Below are 20,976 nucleotides of genomic sequence, written 5' to 3'. Positions count from 1 at the left end.
TCAGGCTGAGAGTCCCTGACTCCTCCCCTCACCTTAAAACCCACCCTGGCCCTGGCTCTGGCCAGGTGGCTCCGTTGGTTGGAGAGTCACCCCGTACACCAAAAGGTTCCAGTTAGGGCATGTACGAGAGGATGGCTGTTCCTCTCTCACATCAATGTTTCTCTCTCTCTCTTCCTCTCCTCTATGTCTAAAATTAGTGGGGGGCAGGGGGCAGTCCTTGGGTCAGGATAAAAATAACAAAATAAGACCCTGTCCCCCAGGCTAGGATCCTCACCTCTCCAGTGTCCAGGACTTCTCCTGCCACCTTTCCTGACAACCAGCCCCCACACTGAGGGAGGGGGCATGAAGCCTGCCCAGCCCCCAGGCCTCCAACAGGACAGTTCCCAACACAGAACACAGAGCAGAGTAGGCCCAGGGACCTGCCAAGCTGCCCCCCAGCACCCCCAGGTCCTCTGGAGTCTCTTGCAGGTTCTGCTCATCTCTTCAAATCCATTTAAAAGGGAGGCAAACGGGCCCAGAAGCTCCTCTGAGGCCCTGACCTCCCCGGGAAGGTCCAGGCATGACTTAGGAAAGAGGCTGGGGTTTGCTGTTTGCGATTTGGGTTTTGTTTTTAACAAAACATAAGCCAGGGCTTTGGGAACTCGCAATCGGGTAGAAAACTGAAAGGTCAGTGCTTCAAACGGAGCCTGGGGAATGAGATAAGGGGAGGGGAAGTCAGTCAGGGCCCTGGGGTGGTAACCTTCCAGCCTGGGATGCGGGAGGGGAGGGCGGTGGAGGCCCAGATGGAGAAGGGTGAGGAGCCCACAGACGCGGATTCCTGAGCGCTGGCTTCTGGTGGCCGGCTCTGGTTTTCATTCCTGCCCCTCCCCCACGGCGCGGCCCTGGTCGGCCTCCGAGATGATTAAAACCAAAAGAATTTTAAATGTCTGGAATTCACTTTTCACCACCGATGGCATTTGCCTATTTTCTCTCCCCTCTCTCCTGATCATGTCTCCTCCTGAGAGAGCCCTTTGCTTCAGTCCTCCCTTCTGGCCCAGTTTGCTCTGAGCTGGTTCCCAGTGCCCACCAGTCCACTTTGTTTTCATTTGCGGGAGAAGCGGCGAGGGGGATGGGTGCCTCAGGAAAGGGGGAGGGAGGCCAGGAGGGTGGAGAAGGCCTGATCTTGCTGCTGAAATTTCCCAGAAAAAGAAAGAAGAAATAGCTTTCAGGGAAAGGAACCTGCCAAATGTTTATGTTCCCACAAGACTCTGCTAAACCTTTTCATAGACTGAAAGCTCAAGTTCAAGGTGAAGCCAGAGCATGGTTTCTTCAGGGAGAAACCCTGAGCCACATGCACCCACACCCTGGGTCAGGGCCCCCCACCTTCCTAGAGCAGCCCGAGCTGTTCCCAAGACAGTGGGGTATTTGTGGGTGCGGGGCGCCGGCTCCCCTTATCCCAAGTCCAGCCCAGAGCTGAAGTGTATAGAACCTGTGCTTCCACCCTGGCTCCTGAGCAGATGTGCTGACCCTGGGCTACCCCTGCTCGAGCCCTCTGGAACCAGCCCCTCCAGCCGCAGCGTGCAAACCCCGTCAGCGCGACCCGGGCCTCGTTCAGGAAGAACCAGTCCCCTTTGTGAACTCCCACAGGATGGCAAAGAGCTGGAAAACTAATCTTCTCATTTTCTGCTCAGAAAACAGGCCAGCCGGGTCGGCGTGGCTCAGGGGTTGAGCATCAACCTATGAACCAGGAGGCCACGGTTCCATTCCCGGTCGGGGCCTGTGCCTGGGTTGCGGGCTGGATCCCCAGTGGGGGCGTGCAGGAGGCAGCTGATCGATGATTCTCTCTCATCATCAATGTTTCTATCTCTCTTCCTCTCCCTTCCTCTCTGAAATCAATAATATATATATATATATATATATATATATATATATATATATATTGCTTAAAGTATTACAAAAGGTATTACATATGTGTCTCCCCCCCCCTCCCCGCCCTTGACTATCCCCTGGCCTCCCCCACCCCCAATAAAAAATATATTAAAAAAAAAAAAAAAACAGGCCCGATCACTGCATAAGTTCACCCCATTACAGGCACCAATGGGGCTCAAATCCATAGCTAGACTCCCACCACAGTGCTCTTTCTGCGTTGCCTCCTGAACACAGGTGCGCCTACTGTCACGCCCAGGAACCCAGGGGCTGAGCTGCAGCTATAAGCCAGGTGAGAGGACACACTGATCGCGGGCTCTGCTGCAGGCAGCAGGTGCAGTGGGCAGGCCGGGGCCTGCGGGGCAGCAATGGGAATATCAACCCCGCCTGCAGCCATCGCCAATAAGCGGTGCCCTGGAAGCAGCCCTGGCTCGAGCAGACGACTTATTTGTAGAAAGAAAAACTGGGACAGCGTGGCCTGGGCTTTGCTCAGCAGCACACCCAGGAGTGCAGGGCGGACACTCAGTGCCTTCCTTTACTGGGGAAGCTGAGCCCCAGCACCCTCCCTCCCTCCCTCCCCAGCTTTCCACAAAATTAGCTTGTGTTATGTGGTTTCTGCCGGGGTAGGCTAGGGGCTCTCCTGGATACTGGTAATACCACAGCTGTAACAGCAGTAACAGCGACTATTTGTGTAGAACCTGTCACACGCCAGGGACTCTGTTTTACATACCTTTTCAAGCTTTCCATTTACCAACAAAGAAAATAAGGCCCAGGTTCTATCACAGGTTCAAGGTTGAACAGCTAGTTAATGGCAAAAAAGTAGCCGGATCCAACAAATTTCCTTCTAAAGGCCGAGCACATTGGGTTGGGTATTAAAGAAAAGTCAATCTAGAGAGAGAGAAAAGTAAATGGCCCCCATTCTCCATCCCCTCCTTGGGGCTGGCAGGAGCCCCGGCCACAGAGACACAATGATAAACAGGAATGAGGGGCAGACACGGGAGTCCACGCTAGAGCTTCGTTCCAATCCAGCTGGTCCCTAACTCTCCCGGTCAACTCTTGTGTCTCTTGAGCCTCTCACATCCATCGCCTGGACACCTGTCCTGGCCCCTTCTCTCTGGGCTGGAAACCCAAGTAAAGCCCCCCACGACCCCCCGTGGTGATGGCAGAACCGGAAGTCAGATCCGTGGGGAAGGCCCAGCAGGAACAGTCTCTCTCCCTGTTTTCTCCGCATCTCCTTGCCCCACACCTTTCCTGTCTCTAAGATGGGAGTGATGGGGGTGATGAGCATCTTGTGAAAATGTGGTGTTGCGCCTACTGCTGTAGGTGAGAATCAGCTGTTAGGTCTCCCCACCCCCCAACCCCAGCTTCACTTAATCACGTGACTAAGATCATTTCCTAGTCGCTTCCATGGGTTTCAGGCCCAGAGTGAGTGTCTTGCTCTGCTCCAAACAGAAACATCCCCAGACCGAGCCCTGCCCTTCCTGTCCTCGTCACCTCGGCTGGCCTCCCGTCCCAGCACCTGGGTAAATGAACTTCACCTTGGATGATCTCCTGCTCAACCCCACCCCACCCCACAGGCCAAGGCACCCAGCGATGGGGCCCAGGCTGGGGACCAGGTGGGCCTCCCTGTCCCCTGGCAGGGCCTCCTTGGGCCTGCTGGGCGGACCAGGGGTTCTGCTCACCACTCCACATGTCCCCTTGCTGCAGTCCAGATGTCCCTTTCTTCTCCTCCTTCGGTCTCACCCACCTGCCACCCGCTGCCCCCACCTTCGTTGAGCATCTCTCTCCCCACTCTGCTGCCCCACCCCCTACTTCCTCCCCATCCCCACCCCCTGCCAGCTTGGAACAGGAGGTTATGAAAATGAGCTTTGTATCCAGGAGACTGTAATTATCTGCTAAGTGTGAAAGCCAGAGTGATTAATTAAGAGATAATAAAAAGAAAAGGAGGGCAGGGAGGAGGGGGGCAGCTCACAGCTTTGCTTTGATGACAGAACCTGAGGTGAGCCAAGCAATTAGGGGAATCTTTACCGAGAGTTAGCTATAATCCACAAATTATCGGGCACCAAATGCTCGGAGCAGGCACACTTCACTCCTGCAAGTGACGGCAGACGGGGCAGGGGGCCTGGGCGCACCCAGCTGCGGGCAGAGCAGCCAGGAGTCCTGCAACCCGTGGCTCTGCTGGTGGGTGCCAGCCCGACTGTGCTGCCCACGGGCCTGGCCAGGCTACCCGCCGGCCAGGCTTCCAGGACCCCGGCCACAGCTGCCCTTGCAAACGCAGCTGCCCACAGGCAGGCCCACAGGAGCCTGTAACAGCCCACTGTCTCCTCCGGGAGGACAGAGGGCAGGAGGCGAGTCCCTCTCTCCCCATCCCCAGACCCAGCGCTCCTCCTCGCTGGAGGACTCGCATTCTCGTCCTGAAGGGAGCCGAGCTGCTTCTCACATTCCTCCCGGAGGTGCCCCTGCCTATGCGCGCGGGGGACTGTGTCACCAGGCCGCTGGAGGGAATGCTGCTGGGGCTGCGACTTGACAAGGCGACACTGAAGCTCTTAGCAACCAGAGCCCCAGCCCACACAGCCCTCGCTGGCCCCTACTCCCCATCCACCGAGCCCTCCTCCAGGCCTCTTCTACCTTCTCTTTCCAGGGGTCCTGCCCTAACAGTCCTTCCTACCCAGTCCACTGTCCCCTCTTGCCTTTCCCAGAACCTTCCGGAACCGACCCACCAGCTTCCGTATCTCTTTCCATCTGGGCAGATGCACAAGAGTTCAAAACCCCCTCCCTTCATTGAGATGATCCTGGTATGTGTGTAGACCCCAAACCTAGCTCCCTATTATAATTAGCTATCCAATAGCAGAGACCAAGTCTCTCCCCTCAAGTTCAAGTGCAGAGCTAAGAGTCTGCACTGACCTCAAATGACCCAGCATCCTTCTCCTTCATCAGACCAGGAGGTCTGCAAAAGCAGACATCCCATTTCAGGAGCCCTCCCTTCTGTCTCTGCCCACACAGATGTCACTTGGGGTCTCCCCCCCTCACCCCACCCGTCCACCTCAGCAAGGCTGGCCGAGGGCGTTCCTGTGCGATTCCAAAATAATATTCCCGCTCCGAAGCTGGATGAGTCCTGACTGCGGGGAGGCTCCAGGCCATCTCCCCCCGCACCCCCCTTTTCTGTAGGTACCTGGCTCAGCAGAGATGCCAGGGCCCCTCGCAGCCTGGTCCCATGAAGGGAGGAGGAGGGGCTCTCAGGGCGTCAGCTAGAGAAGATGTGAAGGACCTCAGAGCCCTCCAGGCCCCAGCTGCTCTGAGAAGAGGACACTAGATAAGCCAGGGCCTGGGGACTCAGCCAGGCTCCTGTGAACACTGTCCCCTGGCCCTGCCTGGGGACCCTGGGAGCACAGCCTGGGCGGTTTCCTGGAAAACAGATCTGACCCCTAAAGAGGCAGCCTGCTCTGGCTGACCTGGGGCCTCAGAGACCGCCTCCCCTAGCACCTCCCTGCGTTTGCTTCTCTGTTAGAAGGGATTTTGCCTTGAAGTGAGAGAAAATTAATCTACTGGGGAAAATGGTATTTATCCAGATACTGAGAATACTAGAGGCTTATTCAATTACAGTCCCTAATAAGACAGGTTTGTTTTCATGCAAGAGAAGGAGGGGTCAGGGTAGACACAGAGAACTTCCTGCTTGCCGGGGATTATGAAATATAAAAGTGAGCAGGGAGAGCTAATAAGATTCCTTTCTCTTCAGGAAAAGGACAAACACTGAGGTGTCAAGGTTGACTCAGATTTAGTCTTACCTAAAGGAGGTATCTCAAGTGCCCGAAGATGCCAGGGTTCTTAAAGAATCGGCTCCCCATTTCATTCCCGAGCCCAGGTCCTAGGTTCTAGGGAGCTACATTGATTGACCCCACCTACTTCTTCATTTACTCCGAAACCTCTCAGGATGTATGTGTGTGTAGCCTGCACAGGCCCCGTCTGCACGTGCAGATTGCAGAATATGTGTCTGTTTTCTGAGGGACGGGAGAAGACGAAGGGCAATTCATGCGAGTTCCTGTTTCCCCTGGCGGACAGGATCCCCTAGATATAGCGACCACGCTCCCCCTACTGAATCAGGGCTCTGGAGGTGGAGTTTCTCTTTTTTTCTGGCCTGCGAATCTCCTCTACAGCCCGCAGCTCTGCACGCAGACAGGGAAGGGCGGGCAAGCCCGAGTTAGCTCATCACACTGGCCGAACAACCATGGACTCTCTGTGAGCGTGAGAAACGGACCTGTCCAGAGATGCCCCTCCATTGTTCCCCCCAAAGCATGCTTCCAGTTACACCTGGGAACCGCATTCCTTCCCCAATCGCACAATTTGCTCATGACCCAATTTCCAAGCCAAAGCCCTGGCTAGCAGCTCTGTGAAAAATAAAATTGAGTGCAAATGACCAACTAGCTCAGGCAGGGAGGGGTTCCATCAGCATACTGGCTGGTTGCAGTTGCCGGCTACTGGCATGAGCGCACACTGAGTGCGGTGGGTTGGGGGAGGCTGAGGGCTTTGAGGTGGCAGGGAGGAGGCCGGGCAGGTCAATCTTGGGGTCGGAGATGGGCCCAGTGGCTAGCACTGTCCCTACTCCTGCCCCACAAACCTACAGATGCTCCTGAAGCATTAACCCCCCCCCCCTCCCCCAGAGCTGTTATACAACTAAGCTGCTGAAGAGAGAATTCCGTTAAATGAGTCCTATCTTTTCCTGCCTCCCATTAAAATGCTGAAGATCTATTTCCCTAGAGGACAGCTTCCTCTCACACTTCAAAGTGCGGGCCTGGGCCCAGCAGCATCAGCAGCATCTGGGAGATTGCAGAAACTCCATCTGACTCTCCGATCCAGAGCGTGCACTTGAACCAGAGCCCCAGGTGTCTCGTCAGCAGGCGGAAGTTTGAGACGTGGTTCTGACACGGTGGGTGAAGCCCCTGGAGAGACAGGGCTCACAGGAGGCTTCTGTGCACCCCCTCGGGCTGCTTCGCCAGGACTTAAGGTGGAGGCCCGTGGCTGCTGTCACTCCACTTCACAATGAGGAAACCAAGGCTCACAGAGGTGAAGGGGCCGATCTTCAGAGCCAGGACTCAGACCTAATTCTACACCATGGCGCTTCCCATCGTGCTGTGCCCGCCTCCGAGCTCCCCCTGCACTGCAGGCCAGAGGCCTTAAATCCAGCACTAACACATTCCTGGTCACCTCCCTCGGCACAGGTAACAGACGTACCTGTATCTGGACTATTTGTTCTTCACTCATCCTATCGTCTGCCTACCTCAGGTCTGCCTTAGCCTGTGAGCTGTAAAAAGCAGGCACTGTGCAATATTAATAGCTAGGATTTACTGAATATTCATTGTGTTACAGATACTGTTTCTTAATACAGATTCTTTCATTCGGTCCTCACAGCACCGCTCCGGGGTAGGTATCACTGCCTCCATCTTATAGACAGGAAACTGAGGCCCCAGGCTAGTGACTTGGTCACCATTGCAGGGGTGGCTCCCCTGCTGCAAAGGAGGCTGGTTACCCACAGGCCCTCTGGCCAGGAGGTCCCTCCGCACTCGGTTACCCAATTCGGGGTTGGGTTGAAAGAGACCAGTCTTATGACGCGACCCTGGTACAGAAACCAAAGGCAGTGCACACGCTACAGCCCTCGGGTGCGGCTTCACGGGTGCCCTCTCCATTGTCTGCATAAGTGGAGAGTAGCAGTGGCTCAATGACCCAGAAGTCCCTTCGACGTGGTTTGGCAATGTATTCCTCCCTCCCTTCCTTCCTTCCTTCCTTTCTTTCCTACCTTTTTTTCTTTCCTTCCTTCCTTTTTCCTCCCTCCCTTCCGTCTTTCTTTCTCTGTCCTTCCTTCCCTTCTCCTCCTCCCTTCCTTCCATCTTCTTCCTTCTTTTTTTCTTTCCTTCTTTCTCTCTTTCCAAAGCCAGACTTTCCTTTCTAATTACATTCAGTTCAAACCGACATTCAAATGCGTTTAGAGCAGCGGTTCTTAACCTGTGGGTCACGACCCTTTTGGCAGTCGAACGACCCTTTCACAGGGGTCGCCTAAGACCATCCTGCATATCAGATATTTACATTACGGTTCTAACAGTAGCAACATTACAGTTATGAAGGAGCAACGAAAATAATGTTATGGTTGGGTCACAACATGAGGAACTGTATTTAAAGGGCCAGAAGGTTGAGAACCACTGGTTCAGACTCTCACTTCACCCACTGCTGGTGAGGGGCGACTTCCCAGGTGTGTGCCCCAGTGATGGGCACATCAGTCTGGGACCAAGCATCACGCACACAGGAGCTGACTTGGAGTTGGCCCACTGGCAGCGGCCGCCCCAGCCAGGATGTATGTGGGAGAGGTAGGCAAAGGGGTGTCCCCCATCCCATCCCACAGTGAGGTCGAGCTGGTAGATTTCCAAGGAGGCTGGGAGTGAGACATAGAGCAGCAAGTCAAATGCTCAGGGTTCGGGGTTAAAACCCAGGAGCCCTGCTGTTCAGAGGCAAGTCCTGGGTGACCAGGGAATCCAGATGAAGAAATCCCCGCCCCTACCATCCCCCCGCCCCCCCCCCCCCCTCCACCAGCCTGCTTATCTCTGGCTTTCTGCTCCTTTGAACACGCCTTCTGCCCTTCCTTTCTCTCCTCTGCCCACACCTACCCATCTCAGTCCCTCACCTTTTCATGGTCTCCCAGTTGGGAAACAATGGGAAGGAGCTGTTAAAGCACCTCCCGTCTCGGCAATACTGGGTAACGGAGCAGGCAGGGCCCCAAGGCTGATCCGCTGAAACTTCAGGAAGGAGGAGAGAAAAGAAACTCAGCTAAACTGATTACAAAGACAAAGTTAATTCAGAAATCAGCTCAGTTGAGTGGGGAGGGGTTGGGGGGCGGGAAGAAGGGAACAGTGGGACACAAGAGGCTGGGAGAGTTGGGAAAGTGCTTTATAGAAACTGCCTTTGTTCCTGGAAATTGCAGTCCTTGGGAGGAACCCTTCTCCAGATTCCTCCGCTCCTTCCATCCGGAGCAGGGGGCACAATCAGGGATTGTCCAGAGGCTCCAGCCTCAGCCCCTGGGCCTCACATCTGTGCGTCCCCTCCTCCTGCCAGGCCCCTCCTCCCTCCTCTCCTCTCCCTGTCTGTCTGTGTGGGACACTTAGACTTAGGCGTGTTTCACCTCTCTCTCTCACAACCTTTCTCTCTCAGCGCTGCCAGTGTGTGCTTATGCACCCAGCTCCCAACCCACGGAGAGGCCTCCAGGAAAGGGACTAAGTGTCACCTACCTCTTTACCCTGGTGCCTAGGTGAGTGCCAGGCCCCGCCACTAAAAACAAAACAAAACACTGTCTCAGCTAAACACAGGCTTCCGCCCCCCTGGTGGGCACCCTCTGCAAAGGTTTCCATTGGAAAAACCAGAGCTCACTTCCTTGCAGAGGTTTAAAAGCCTCCAGTCTCAACTCTCCAAATGAATATACATCTATGGCCACCGACCAGAGGCAACAGCCCTCCTGACCCTGCGGGGACCAGGCCTCCGACTCGGCGCCCCAGGACTCGGTGCCCCAGGACTCGGCGCCCCAGGACTCGGTGCCCCAGGACTTGGCGCCCCAGGACTCCGCGCCCCAGCCTCGGTGCGGTGCAGGCCTAGCCTCGGCTCCGGGGAACCAACGAGAGACCGCAGGTATCTGCCGGGCTCAGGGCTCTGCCTCTGGGCATCTGTATCTGCACCCGAGGGCTCTCAGAAAGGAAGGTTTTCTCATCCTTCCAAGGCCTCCCAACTCAGCCGCAGATCTGACGCTCCCCAGGGGGAGCTGACGCTCCCCTGTGGCTTTGTGCTCACACCCTGACGGTCTGTCTACTTCACTTTTTTGCTGTTTTTTTCATGGAAGGGGTGAACATCTCCCCAGCAGCTCCAGCAGATGAGTGTAAGGAGGGCGGGTGCGGAATGAGTTAGGGAATCTTACGGGTTTTTAACACATTCTCTGCTTTTAGAAACATAAACCCCGGCTCTCTTCTGACGGGGAAAGTCTCTGGGCTGGTGCTCCAAGGCCTCAGAGGTCTGGCCCCAGGCTACTGCTCAGGGTCACCTCATTACTTCTCCCCCGACTCCTCAGTGGCACCAGCCTCCAGGTGCCGGCACATTCAAGCAGCCACCCCAGGCACGGGAAGGTCAGCCAGTCTGGTAGCACTCCGTCTTCCTGCCGCACCCACGCCCTGTCCATCCTCAGGTCCTCCTCCTCCGTGGAGTCTTCCCTGGTCTCCCGTCCACAGCAAACTCCCCTCTCCTGACTCCAGCTCTGCCCTTGCACCTGCTACCCAGGCACCAACCACCCTGCCACAGGCACGGCTTAGCCTTTTTAAAAAAATTCCCCGTAAGCCTTCCAATATGTTTTACACATTGGGAATATACATTTGCTGATTTGAAAAATAATAACAATAATAATAATAATAATTCTCCCCATTTCATGGAAGAGGAAACTAAGGTCTAACTGAAGTTCAGTCATTTGAACCTAAATCAAAAAGTGAGAACCTTAAGGGCAGGGACAGTATTTATATATATATATTTTTTTATTGCTTTCAGAGAGGAAAGGAGAGGGAGAGATAGAAACATCAATGATGAGAGCGAATCACTGATCGGCTGCCTCCTGCAGGCCTCCCCACTGGGGATCGAGCCTGCAACCTGCGCATGTGCCCTGACGGGAGTCGAACTAGGACCTCCTGGTTCATAGGGGGAGGCTCAACCACTGAGCCACACTGGCAGGGAAAGGGACGGTATTCTATGTCTTTAGCAATCCCAGTGCCTGGCACATAATAAGCACACAACCGTTCCTACTGAATGGAGTAACCAAGTCCTCACTCCCCCTCACATCTCCATGTTGCTCCAGAAGGAAATAAGGGGCAGAGAAGAAAAGCGCCAACTGGCCCGGTCCGGAAGGATCTAGGATTCCTAACCCGGCCATGTGGTCGCAGAGCACCAGGGACTCAGGCTCCTCCTGTCCTTTCCCTGCTTCAAAGCCCACCCACTGCCTCTGGGAGACTCTCCCATCACCTTTCCAGAGCCAGGCACCCGAGGAGCAAAGCCCAGCATTATCTCTTGGAAACAAACAAAATTTGCTGGAAGTGCTAGAGGTTCCCAGCCCTGGATTTAAGACCCTTCATCCGGAGGAGGTGGGCTGGCTGCAAGGCCCACCGCTTTCACTACAATCCCAATTTTATGAATGGGCTCTAGGAGGGCCGAGAGGAACGAGGCTTCAGCCCCTGCAGACCACAGAGGTTGGTGAGCGTTGCTGGGGGGAGAGGGGGGGGAGGGGGAGGAGGGTGAAACTGGGAGCTTGGAGAGAACAGATGAAGGGAGAGTGAAATGGAAAAAGAAAAAACGCGTGGTCATCAGCAATGTCTGGGAGCTACAGCTTTTATCCGAGGGGGTCAAAGAACTTAATCAGGTTCATTGTCTGTGAATCAGGGCCAGGAAGGTTGAGAACTGGCCCCAGGATGGAAAGGGACCAGAGTCAGAGACCCAGAGGGTCTGACTTCCTTAACCTTGTCATGTGTGCATCTATCAGAGGGGATACAGAATGTGCCAGACAAGACTAAAAAGTTGGGCCTTCAAAAAGTAATGATGGCCCTGGCCGGTTTCGTTCAGCGGATAGAGCGTTGGCCCTCGGACTGAGGGGTCCCAGGTCCGATTCCGGTCAAGAGCACGTACCCCGGGCCCAGTTGGGGCATGTGCAGGAGGCAACCACTAGATGTTTCTCTCTCTCTTTCTCTCTCTCTCTTTCTATCTATCTATCTCTATCTCTCTCCCCCCCTCTCTTCCACTCTCTAAAAATCAATGGGAAAATATCCTCAGGTGAGGATTAACAACAACAACAACAACAAAAAGTAACCGGTTTGGCTCAGTGGATAGAGCATCGGCCTGAAGACTGAAGGGTCCCAGGTTCAATTCCAGTCAAGGGCATGTACCTTGGTTGCGGGCCCACCCCCAGTAGGAGGTGTGCAAGAGGCAGCTGATTGATGTTTCTCTCTCATCGATGTTTCTAACTCTCTATCTCTCTCCCTTCCTCTCTGTAAAAAATCAATAAAATATTTTTTTTTTTAAAAAAGCAATGGTGGCTGCCATAGTTAGAGGTGAAACGATATGCAGAACGTGGCAGGGCTGCACACCAGTGCTCTAGTGAATGGAAGGACTGGGGTAAAGACCGAGGTATCTGTCCATAGACGTAGGGGTGAGAAATGGCTATGTGTACTAATGTATGTGAGGGCGTGTGTGAATCTATGCACCTGCACGTGGGCACACACTGCACACAGACTATGTCTGCAGACTTGCGTGCAGGAGGGATGTGGGAGACATGCACTGGCCAGTCTTCAGGGCTTCCTTCGGGGAATCATTCCCTTCGCTCCACGCCAACTTCCCGCTTGGGTTCGAGCCCTGGCTCTGTCACTTACTAGCTGCATCATTTTGGACTTAGCTTCATTGGGTTTCTCTTTGTTCACTTATAAAATGAAGATAATTCCTACTTTGAACAGATTGCTGTCGGTATTAAATTAGCTACTAACACATGCAGAACACGCAGCAGTCCCTCCACAAACATGAAGGACTTTCTCCATCACGTGGAATGAGCCCATTCTCTGTCCTGATCGCTGAGACTGCCTCTTCTTGGCTTCACATGTCAGGATCAAGGACACGGCTGCCTGGCTCTCCTTTGCTCCCACCCACACAACTCTAGCCCTTCAGGTCCAAGCATCCCAGGACACTGCCCAGTAAATGGCCTGGAGGCCCTGGGAAAGGCCCGGGCAGAGCCCGTAGGTCAGGTCGGGAGGGAACAGCTTTCTCTGCCCTGGTGTCCTGGAGAGCCTTCCCCCCCCCCAACCCCCACCCCCCACCAGCTGGAAAGAGCCCCCAGGGTTGATATTGGAGCAACTGCCCCAGCCCCTCCCTGCAGTCCAACTTCCACCTCTTAGCAAGTCACTGAACCTCTTTGGGACTGTGTTCTCATCTATTAAATGGACACATAACAACTACAGTGGGGCCTTGACGTACGAGTTTAATCCGTTCGGAGAGGGAGCTCGTTAAGGAGCTCATTAACTCAATTACTCTATCAACTCAATGCAAAAAATCGGCCAAGAGGCAGCTGGTATCTCAAAAAACTCATTAGTCCGGACACTCGTAAGTCAAGGCCCCCCTGTACTCTGCCTAGCTCACAGGCTGGCTTATTACATGTGATGGGACATGTGAAAAGGTTGCTAAAATTGGAAAGCACTTTATAAAGTTAAAAGACTCGAAAGGGGCTGAGTTACGATAACCCTCCCTCTCCTGAGAGACGGGTGGCATGTGCCCTTCTCCCGCCCACTGTGTAAAACACGGCAGAGCAGGGCCCGGAGCTGGTGCGGGCGTGTCTTGGGGAAGAAGGCTGAGCGGCGCCAGGAGCCTGCCTGCCTGCCTGCCTGCCGCGGAGGGGAGAGCGGGAGAAGGCCTCTCCCTGCAGAGTGGCCTGGGCTGTCAGAGGCCCTGCACGTGCTGTGGCCCGCAGTGGAGGGGGCCTGCGGAGCCTGGGTTTTGTACTGAAACACAGAGTTTAAATCTGGGCTCTAACACCCCAGGGATGGCCTTGAGCAGGTTAATTAAACTCAGCTTTGGTTTCCTCATCTACACAATGGGAATAACATGAACTCCACAAAGTCCTTTAACAGAATAAGGAAGATGTGCACCGCTGGTGGGCATGCAGACTGGTGCAGCCTCTGTGGGAAGCCGTATGGAGTTTCCTCAAAAAACTAAAAATGGAACTCCCATTTGACCCAGTGTTCCCACTTCTAGGAATATAGCCTAAGAAACCAGAAACACCAATCAGAAAGGATATATGCGCCCCTATGTTCACAGCAGTGCACTTTACAACAGCTAAGATTTGGAAACAGCCTAAGTGCCCATCAGCAAATGAGCATTTTAAAAAACCGTGGTACATCTACACAATGGAATACTATGCAGCTGTAAAAAGAGAAAGAAAGAACTCTTACTGTTTGCATCAGCATGGATGGACCTAGAGAGCATTATGCTAAGCGAAATAAGCCAGTCAGAGAAAGATAAGTATCACATGATCTTACTCATATGTGGAATCTAATGAACAACATAAACTGATGAACAAAAATAGATCCAAAGACATAGAAGCAACCAACAGCCTGTCACACCTCAGAGGGAAGGCAGGGGAGGGTGGATGGGAGGGAAGAGATCAACCAATGAACTGGTGTGCATATATGCATAACCCAGGAAAACAGACAGACAATAGGGTGGTGAAGGCCTGGGTGGGGGACAGGGGCAGGCTGGGAGAGGTCACCTGGGGAGGGCGGGATTAAAGAAATAAAAGAACAATGAATATGAAAAGCACAGTAGGAATTCAATAAAAAGCCATTTTGATGCTTTGGGATGGAGCTCACCTCCTGTAATCACTTTTCACCACCGAGGCCAAAGCAGGGCCTCCCATAGCCGATTGGACCAGACCACCCCTCACCCAGCCTCCACGTCTGCCAGGGCCTGGCTGCTTTGCAAGCTGATGGTCCTGGGATTGCCCCAGGTCCCCACTCAGCACTTCACCTCTGGAGGATTCTGGACCAGGAAAAACCCCGTCCTGGCCCAACATCCATTCCTGCTGGCATGTGGGGGCCCTGCAGAGGGGAAGGGTGCGGGCTCTGAGGGCAGCCGGTTTCCACAACTGCCAGCAAGAGACTTAACCTGTCTGAACCTCCATTTCTCATCCATGAAATGGAGATCATTACAGAGCTGATCTCACGGGGTCGTTGTATAGATTAAATTAGATAATGCATATAAAGCAGTTAGCACAGAGCTCAATAAATGATCCGTGTTATTTCCAGACTCTGAAATGCTGCCACCTGGGGCTAGTGTCCCTCCCGATTCTCACAAGAGCCTCCGTTCCTTCTCACTGGAGTGCCAACCTCTCCCCCTTTGCTCTCTCCCCAGTCCCCTTCCTCCACTGACTTCTCCGGCCAGCCAGCGGCCAGCCAGCTAGAGGCCGGTCAGCTTCCCCTTCTGGGTCTGCCTGCCACAACCTGGCCTCTCCATGAGACACAGAGGAGGCGCTGGAGCCCAGGATCAGCCATCTGGGCAGCTGGCACAAGAAAACAAAAGAGAAGCATCAAATAAGCGGCACAGACAACTCAACGGCGGTTCCATCTACGTCCAGCCACAGTGTCCTGGCAGAAGCATTACTGAGCATCTTCTGTGCCAGACACGGTGCCATGCTCTTTCCATGGATTAACATATTCAATTGCCATCAAAACCCTGTGAGGTATTATTTCCATCTTCACCTACAGATGAGCAGACTGAGGCAGAGGGAAGGCGCATACCTGGTTTAAGCTGACCATAGCACCAAGTGGCCAAGGTGGGGTCAACCAGGGGCCTGTGATTCAATCACCATTTAGTCTGCCTAACGCAGCAGCGCTCTCATCAGATCAACCAGATACGTGAGGGGCACTGACCATGTGCAGAGCTCTGTGTCGGAAACGGAAAGGACATGAAGACATTAAGACTTGGTCTCCGAGGATAGAGAAGGCCATCAGAGCACTTGGTTCTCAGGTCAAGGGGGTGAACTCGAGGACCACAGGACGGCCTTCCAGGCCCCCACACCACCAGAGACCCAGGCAGCTCAAGACAACCGACAGTGACCAGCAGAAGGTGGGAAGGCTAGAGGCCTCCGTGTCCTGCTGATCCAGGGCTGTGGCCAGAGGCAACGCCAGGCACTGAGGGCTGGATGTGTGCCCTCCCTTTAGGTCTGAGTGAGAGGAAGGTGGCAGTCCAATCGAAGTCAAGAAGGGGGGCCCCAAAAAATTAAACATGGAACTGCCACTTGACCCAGTGATCCCACTTCTAGGAATACATCCTAAGGAACTCGAAACACCAATCAGAAAGAATGTATGCACCCTATGTTCTCAGCAGCGCCATTTACAATAGCTAAGATCTGGAAACAGCCCAAGTGCCCATCAGTAGATGAGTGGATTAAAAAGCTGTGGTACATTTACACCAAGGAATACTGTGCAGCACTAAAAAATAATCTCCTACCCTTTGAGACAGCATGGAGGGACCTGGAGAGTATCACGCTAAGTGAAATAAGCCAGAGAAAGGCAAGTATCACATCATCTCACTCATATGTGGAATCTAATTAACAAAATAAACTGATGAACGGAGTTGATCCAGAGACACAGAAGCATGGAACAGAGTGTGGAATCTCAGGGGGAAGGCGAGGGAGGGTGGGTGGGTGAGAGGTAATCAACCAAGGACCTGGTATGCATATATGCATGGCCCATGGACACAGACAATAGGGCAGTGAAGGCCTGGTGTGGGGGCGGGCTGGAGGGGGTCATTGGGGGGAAAAGAGGAACATATATAATATTTTCAATAATAAAGATTTTTTTAAAGAAAAAAAGGGGGGGCAGTCCGATATCCTGATTTCTGCCTTGTCTCCCTGCCTCTTCCTCACCCTCAAGGCCTGCTCTGGGCTACGCAGGCCGAAGTGGGACATGTGAACTGTGTGTGTGGGGGGGGGGGGGGGGTACTCAATTCCCAACTACTCTCCTTTCCAGACCCATGTTCTCTGCCAGGATGTAGCTGTGTGCAGGGAGTTGAATCCTGGGAATTGGGAGAGCCTCAGGCCTCTTACCTCTACTCCTCACCCCCCTCCCAGTTGGTGGCAGGGATGCCCAGGGGACCTCTGGGAGCTGAAGGGACAGAGTTTGCCACCCCCCCCCCCCGCCCCGCTTTGCCCTCCCCCCTGGAGGCAGCTCCCACTCCGAGCCAGCCTGTCAGCCCACATTGCTCTGATTAGCTATAATCTTTCTTTTTCAATTTCTCCTCTTCAAGACTAGGAGCGAGAAAATCTCCCAGAAAATGATTAAATATTTCAATTTTCGGCACAGTCAGTCTGAGGAGCTGACGCATGATGGAAATGGGGGTAAGGATAATGGTTTTCATTTAGATAAGATACAGAAAATTATTTAGTGAAAAATGAAGATTGATGAAGCCCATTGGCATTCTTTAAAATGTGATTTTTATTTCTCTGCCTGAGCTCAATCTCCCCTGCCCTCTCCTCTCTGCTCCCCTCAGTTTATGTGCATTCTCCTGCCACCTTCTCCCATTTCCCACCCCCATCCCTCAGTCCCCTGGCAGCCCCCTGTCCTCTCTCCCTGCCCCAGTCCCTGACCTGGAATTCCTTCTTTCTAAAGATGAGGCCGCGGAGGAGGTCCCAGCCTTCCCGCCACACCGGCTCCCCAGATGGCCAGTCCCTGCCCCTGCCTCCACCCCAGGCCTCGCTCCGCTTCCCAGGGCACTCCTAGCGACTCCTCTCCCCTCTGGTCTATTTTCTCCCTTTCTTTTCTTTGGCATCCACTCATCCTCCATCCTCCCACCCCACCCCCAACACTTCTGCACACTTTCATCAGGTCTTGCTTTCACCCCTGTTGGAGGCAGGGACCAGGGAGCTCAGCTAACCTCCGACCCCTCCCCCTTCCCAGAGGGAGAGGCACAGGACACCCTTCTCTCTTTCTGACCCTTTTCCTCCCCGATTCAATCCACATGTCTCTCCTGTGTCCTAACTGCAGCTTTTGTTTCTTGAAGCTCATTCGTGTCCATGTTGCCGACATGTAAGGGCCGCAGAGAAAGGAGCAGACATAGCTGGCCCCCAACACATACCAATACTGACCCAGCTGCCCACCCACCCCTCCTTTCTCCCTAGCAGCCTAGCTGAACAAAATCAGAACTTACAGGAAGTCATCTTCCCAACTTTCTGCCAAGTGGCAGCTTGGCCAGCCAACCCCCACCCAGGACCAGGCCTCCTTCCACCCCAGCACCAATTCCTACTCAGCTCTCACCATAAGTGTGTGCCCTTCCCATATTCAAGTGTGTGTGTCGGGGGGGGGGGGAGGATTGGGGTTTGGGGGCCACACGGATGCCCTTTGGGGAAAGACTGATCAAGATCTGCCCCCATTAACTCAGCCTTTGGAGCTTGGGAGGGGCCCCCCAAGGAGACAAGGGGTCCAGTGTCACGCTCCACCCCTAAACACACCCACAAACCCGGGAAGGGAACAGTGCAGGGCATGACAATTGCAAATGTTCTATCCAAGCTGACTTCCCTCTCCCCAGATCCGCGCCCCCCCCCCAAAAAAAGAGACCACCCCCTCTTCCATTTTGTAGTCTGTACCTCTCCATAGGTGTCTGACTATATGGATGGCTACTCCCGTTTCTTTGTTTGCTGGACGGTTGGTCTCTCCAGCAGGTTTTCGGTGTGAGTGTGTGTGTTGTGTCCTTGCACATGCCTGCATACATGTACTGTGCCTATGAGTTTGATGTGTCTGGGTGCGTGAATGTGCAAACGCCTCGCTGTGGAGAGGAATCTGTCTCCTCGGATGTGTCAGTGTCTTTGTGTCGATGTGTCTGTCTCGGTGTGGGCGATGCTGGTGGGTCTGTCTACCTCACTCAGTAGGTGAGTAGTCTGTCTGCTTCAGGGTCCGGGACTATATTTTTGTGTGTGTGTGTGTGTGTGTGTGTGTGTGTGTGTGTGTGTGTGTGTGTGTCAATTTCCATCAGCTCCTTTTTTGCAGGGCAGGGCTCGCTCAGCAGTCTGAAATCTTCCTAAGAGTTAGACCCACCAGGCAAGGACCCACCACCACAGCCTGGCCAGTCCCGGCTGGAGTCTGGGCTCTCTATGTCCCCGGCCCTCGCCGCCGACCCCGAGAGGATTCGCCAACCTCGCTTCTTTCAACCTCTCCCAGCCTCTGCCCTGACAGTTCCAAATACGCTCACAACGTCAACACCGTCCTGGCCCAAAGTGGGGGTTCTCCGACCCCTCCCAATGCCCCTCCACATCGAGCCGGCCAGCAACTGCCTCTGGAACTCCACTCCCCAGCGAGCCTGCGGCGGGCGGGAGCCCGAGGCGCCCCCTTCCTCCCAGACGGGCAGCCCCGGGCTCCCACTGGTCCCCCGGGGGGCGAGGCTGGAGCGGGGGATTCCCTTGGCAGCACCTTCCCGAGCCGGGGTCCCCAGCTCTCCGCGCGCCTCCACCCACCCCCAGATCTGAAATCCCAGCCTCGCCAGCCCTCCCCGCAGGCAGGACCCGCGGCGGCTCGGCCTCGGAGGGCGGAGAGGCGGGTGGGCTGCCCGCGGCTCGGGAAACACTTTCGCGTTCGGGTCCCTCCTTCCCTCCGTCCCCGGGCGCAGCCGAGGCAGCAACTTGGTCCGATCGGCGGAAAAGTCCTCTCCAGCCCGGGCTCCGCGCCCCGGGCTCCGCGCGGGGACCCAGCGCTCGCCTCATGGCGCCGGGACCCCGGGGTCCCCCAGACTCCCTCGGCGAGGGCGCCCCCCGAGCGGGGCGGGAGCCCGGTCCCGGGCGGGCGGGAGCCTTACCTTGGGAGAAAGTGTCGGAGAGAGTGAGGATCCAGACGAGGAGGCTCAGCATGCTGTCCGCCCGCCGTGCGCCCCCGCGGCTGGGCCCGGAGTTGGCGAGGAGCGAGGAGCGGGCTGGGGAGGAGGAGCCGGCCCCCGCCCGCCCGCCCGCCCTGCACACGCGCGCACACGCACACACTCGTGCGCACAACTACTTCCCTTCCCTCCACTCGGCCGCTCTCTCCTCCCAGTCCGGCTCTTCGCTCTCTCTCGCCCCCCTCGCCTCCCCCTCGCGCTTTGATTATTTCTCGTCTCCGGCTTTATCTCTCTGGGTCTCTTTCATCTCTGCTCTCCCTTCCCTCCCTTCTCCTCTTTCCCTCCCTCCCTCCCTCCCTCCTCCCCCTGACGTCTACTCTTCCTCCGAGCCCCCCTCCTCCCCCGCCCCACGCGCGCGCGCACACTCGCACCCCGCGCTGGAGCGGAGATGGAAAGAGAGCAAAGAGAAAGAGGGATCGAGGGCAAAGGCGAGGGGAGTGACGAGCGCGACGAGGCGGGCGCCGGGACGGGGACGGGGACGGCTGGGCACCGGCCCCCGCGCCTCCCTCCGCGGGACGTGCACAGCCCGGGTCCGGGCGGCTGAGCTCGGCGGGATGAGGGAGGCGGGGCGCGGGCTGGGGACTCGCCTCCAGCCGGCGGAGGACCGTGATGTTGGGGAGGAGGAGAGTGTGAGTGCGTCTGGGTGTGAGTGTGTTGGGGCGAGGGGGGTGGGGGGGCCGGCGGTGGTTCACGGGATCAACAAGCATAAAATCCTCTTCTCGTGTTTTGTTTTCCTTGTTAATCCCACGCCCAGAGTCGAATCCCTAGGTTCCCCAAACTGGGCATTTTCAATGCGCTCATGCATGATTGAGGGGGATCCGTTCCTCCCCCCGGAGCTGCGGAATCTGCTTCCTGGATCCGCCTGGAGCCCCTGCCGGGCGCCTCCCCAGCGCACGGGGAAGCCAGGCGAAGCCCCCCGCTGGCCGTGGCGGGGGGGGTGGGGGGGGGGTTGGCTCCTGCCTTCACCGGGGCATTTACCCTTCCCTTCCAGAAGGAGAAAGTAGCCAGCTCCTCGCTTTGAAGGGACACGGAGAGGGCGGCCGCGGGAGGACCTCGAAGCGGGAAGGAGTCAGACCCGATGGGGCTGAGAGATCCAGGTGCTGGGAAGGAGGACGCTCCGTCGGGGTCTCCTTCTCAGGAGCCCACGCGGCACCCAGCTCCTCTTCCAACCCCAACCCCATGCTTCTGCCCCCAGGGTTGCTGGTGATGCCAGGACGTCTGGGCCCCAGCGTACGAGTTGAGGAGAAATTACAGGAATTGCACAACTTTGCTGGTTTAGAGAGGCCTCCTCTTGTTTCCTCGCGGATTCTAGGTCTCCTGGGTCCCGAACGCTACCCGCCAAGATTTCTCCATCTTAGCCCCGGTGCGGCCGCGCATGGCTCTCTGGTTCCCTCTGCTGGCAGGAGGCGCCCACACTCCTTCTTCTAAGGATGAATGGTCCAGACACATCCACACACCACTGGGGGATACAGAAACACAGGCAGGAAAACACACAAGCGCACATTCAGAAGAACGTTATGCGCAGACCCCGAGAGGCCTTCACATGTTCAAAAATACATATGCAAAGGCAAACACAGAGTTTAAAATCAGAGTCATGTAATACTACAT

At 55.4% G+C, this 20,976-nt stretch overlaps 1 protein-coding gene across 2 annotated transcripts in view; it reads right to left on the bottom strand.

The window, feature by feature from the left end:
• Positions 1–19,615, bottom strand: part of KIRREL1 (kirre like nephrin family adhesion molecule 1) — a 105,976-nt gene extending 86,361 nt beyond the window's left edge. Inside the window, exon 1 of one of the 2 annotated variants that reach the window (XM_059674879.1) lies at positions 19,294–19,615. In XM_059674879.1, the coding sequence (XP_059530862.1) occupies positions 19,294–19,345 (52 nt within the window). In that variant the 5' untranslated portion in view covers positions 19,346–19,615. The remainder of the gene's footprint in view (positions 1–19,293) is intronic. The other variant, XM_059674880.1, reaches the window with a different exon arrangement.
• Between the last annotated feature and the right edge of the window lie 1,361 nt (positions 19,616–20,976).

This window comes from Myotis daubentonii, chromosome 18, assembly GCF_963259705.1.
Source record: "Myotis daubentonii chromosome 18, mMyoDau2.1, whole genome shotgun sequence".
Classification (NCBI taxonomy): Eukaryota; Metazoa; Chordata; class Mammalia; order Chiroptera; family Vespertilionidae; genus Myotis; species Myotis daubentonii.
The sequence above is the reverse complement of the archived record's forward strand: the minus strand, read 5'-3'. Positions and strand labels throughout refer to the sequence as shown.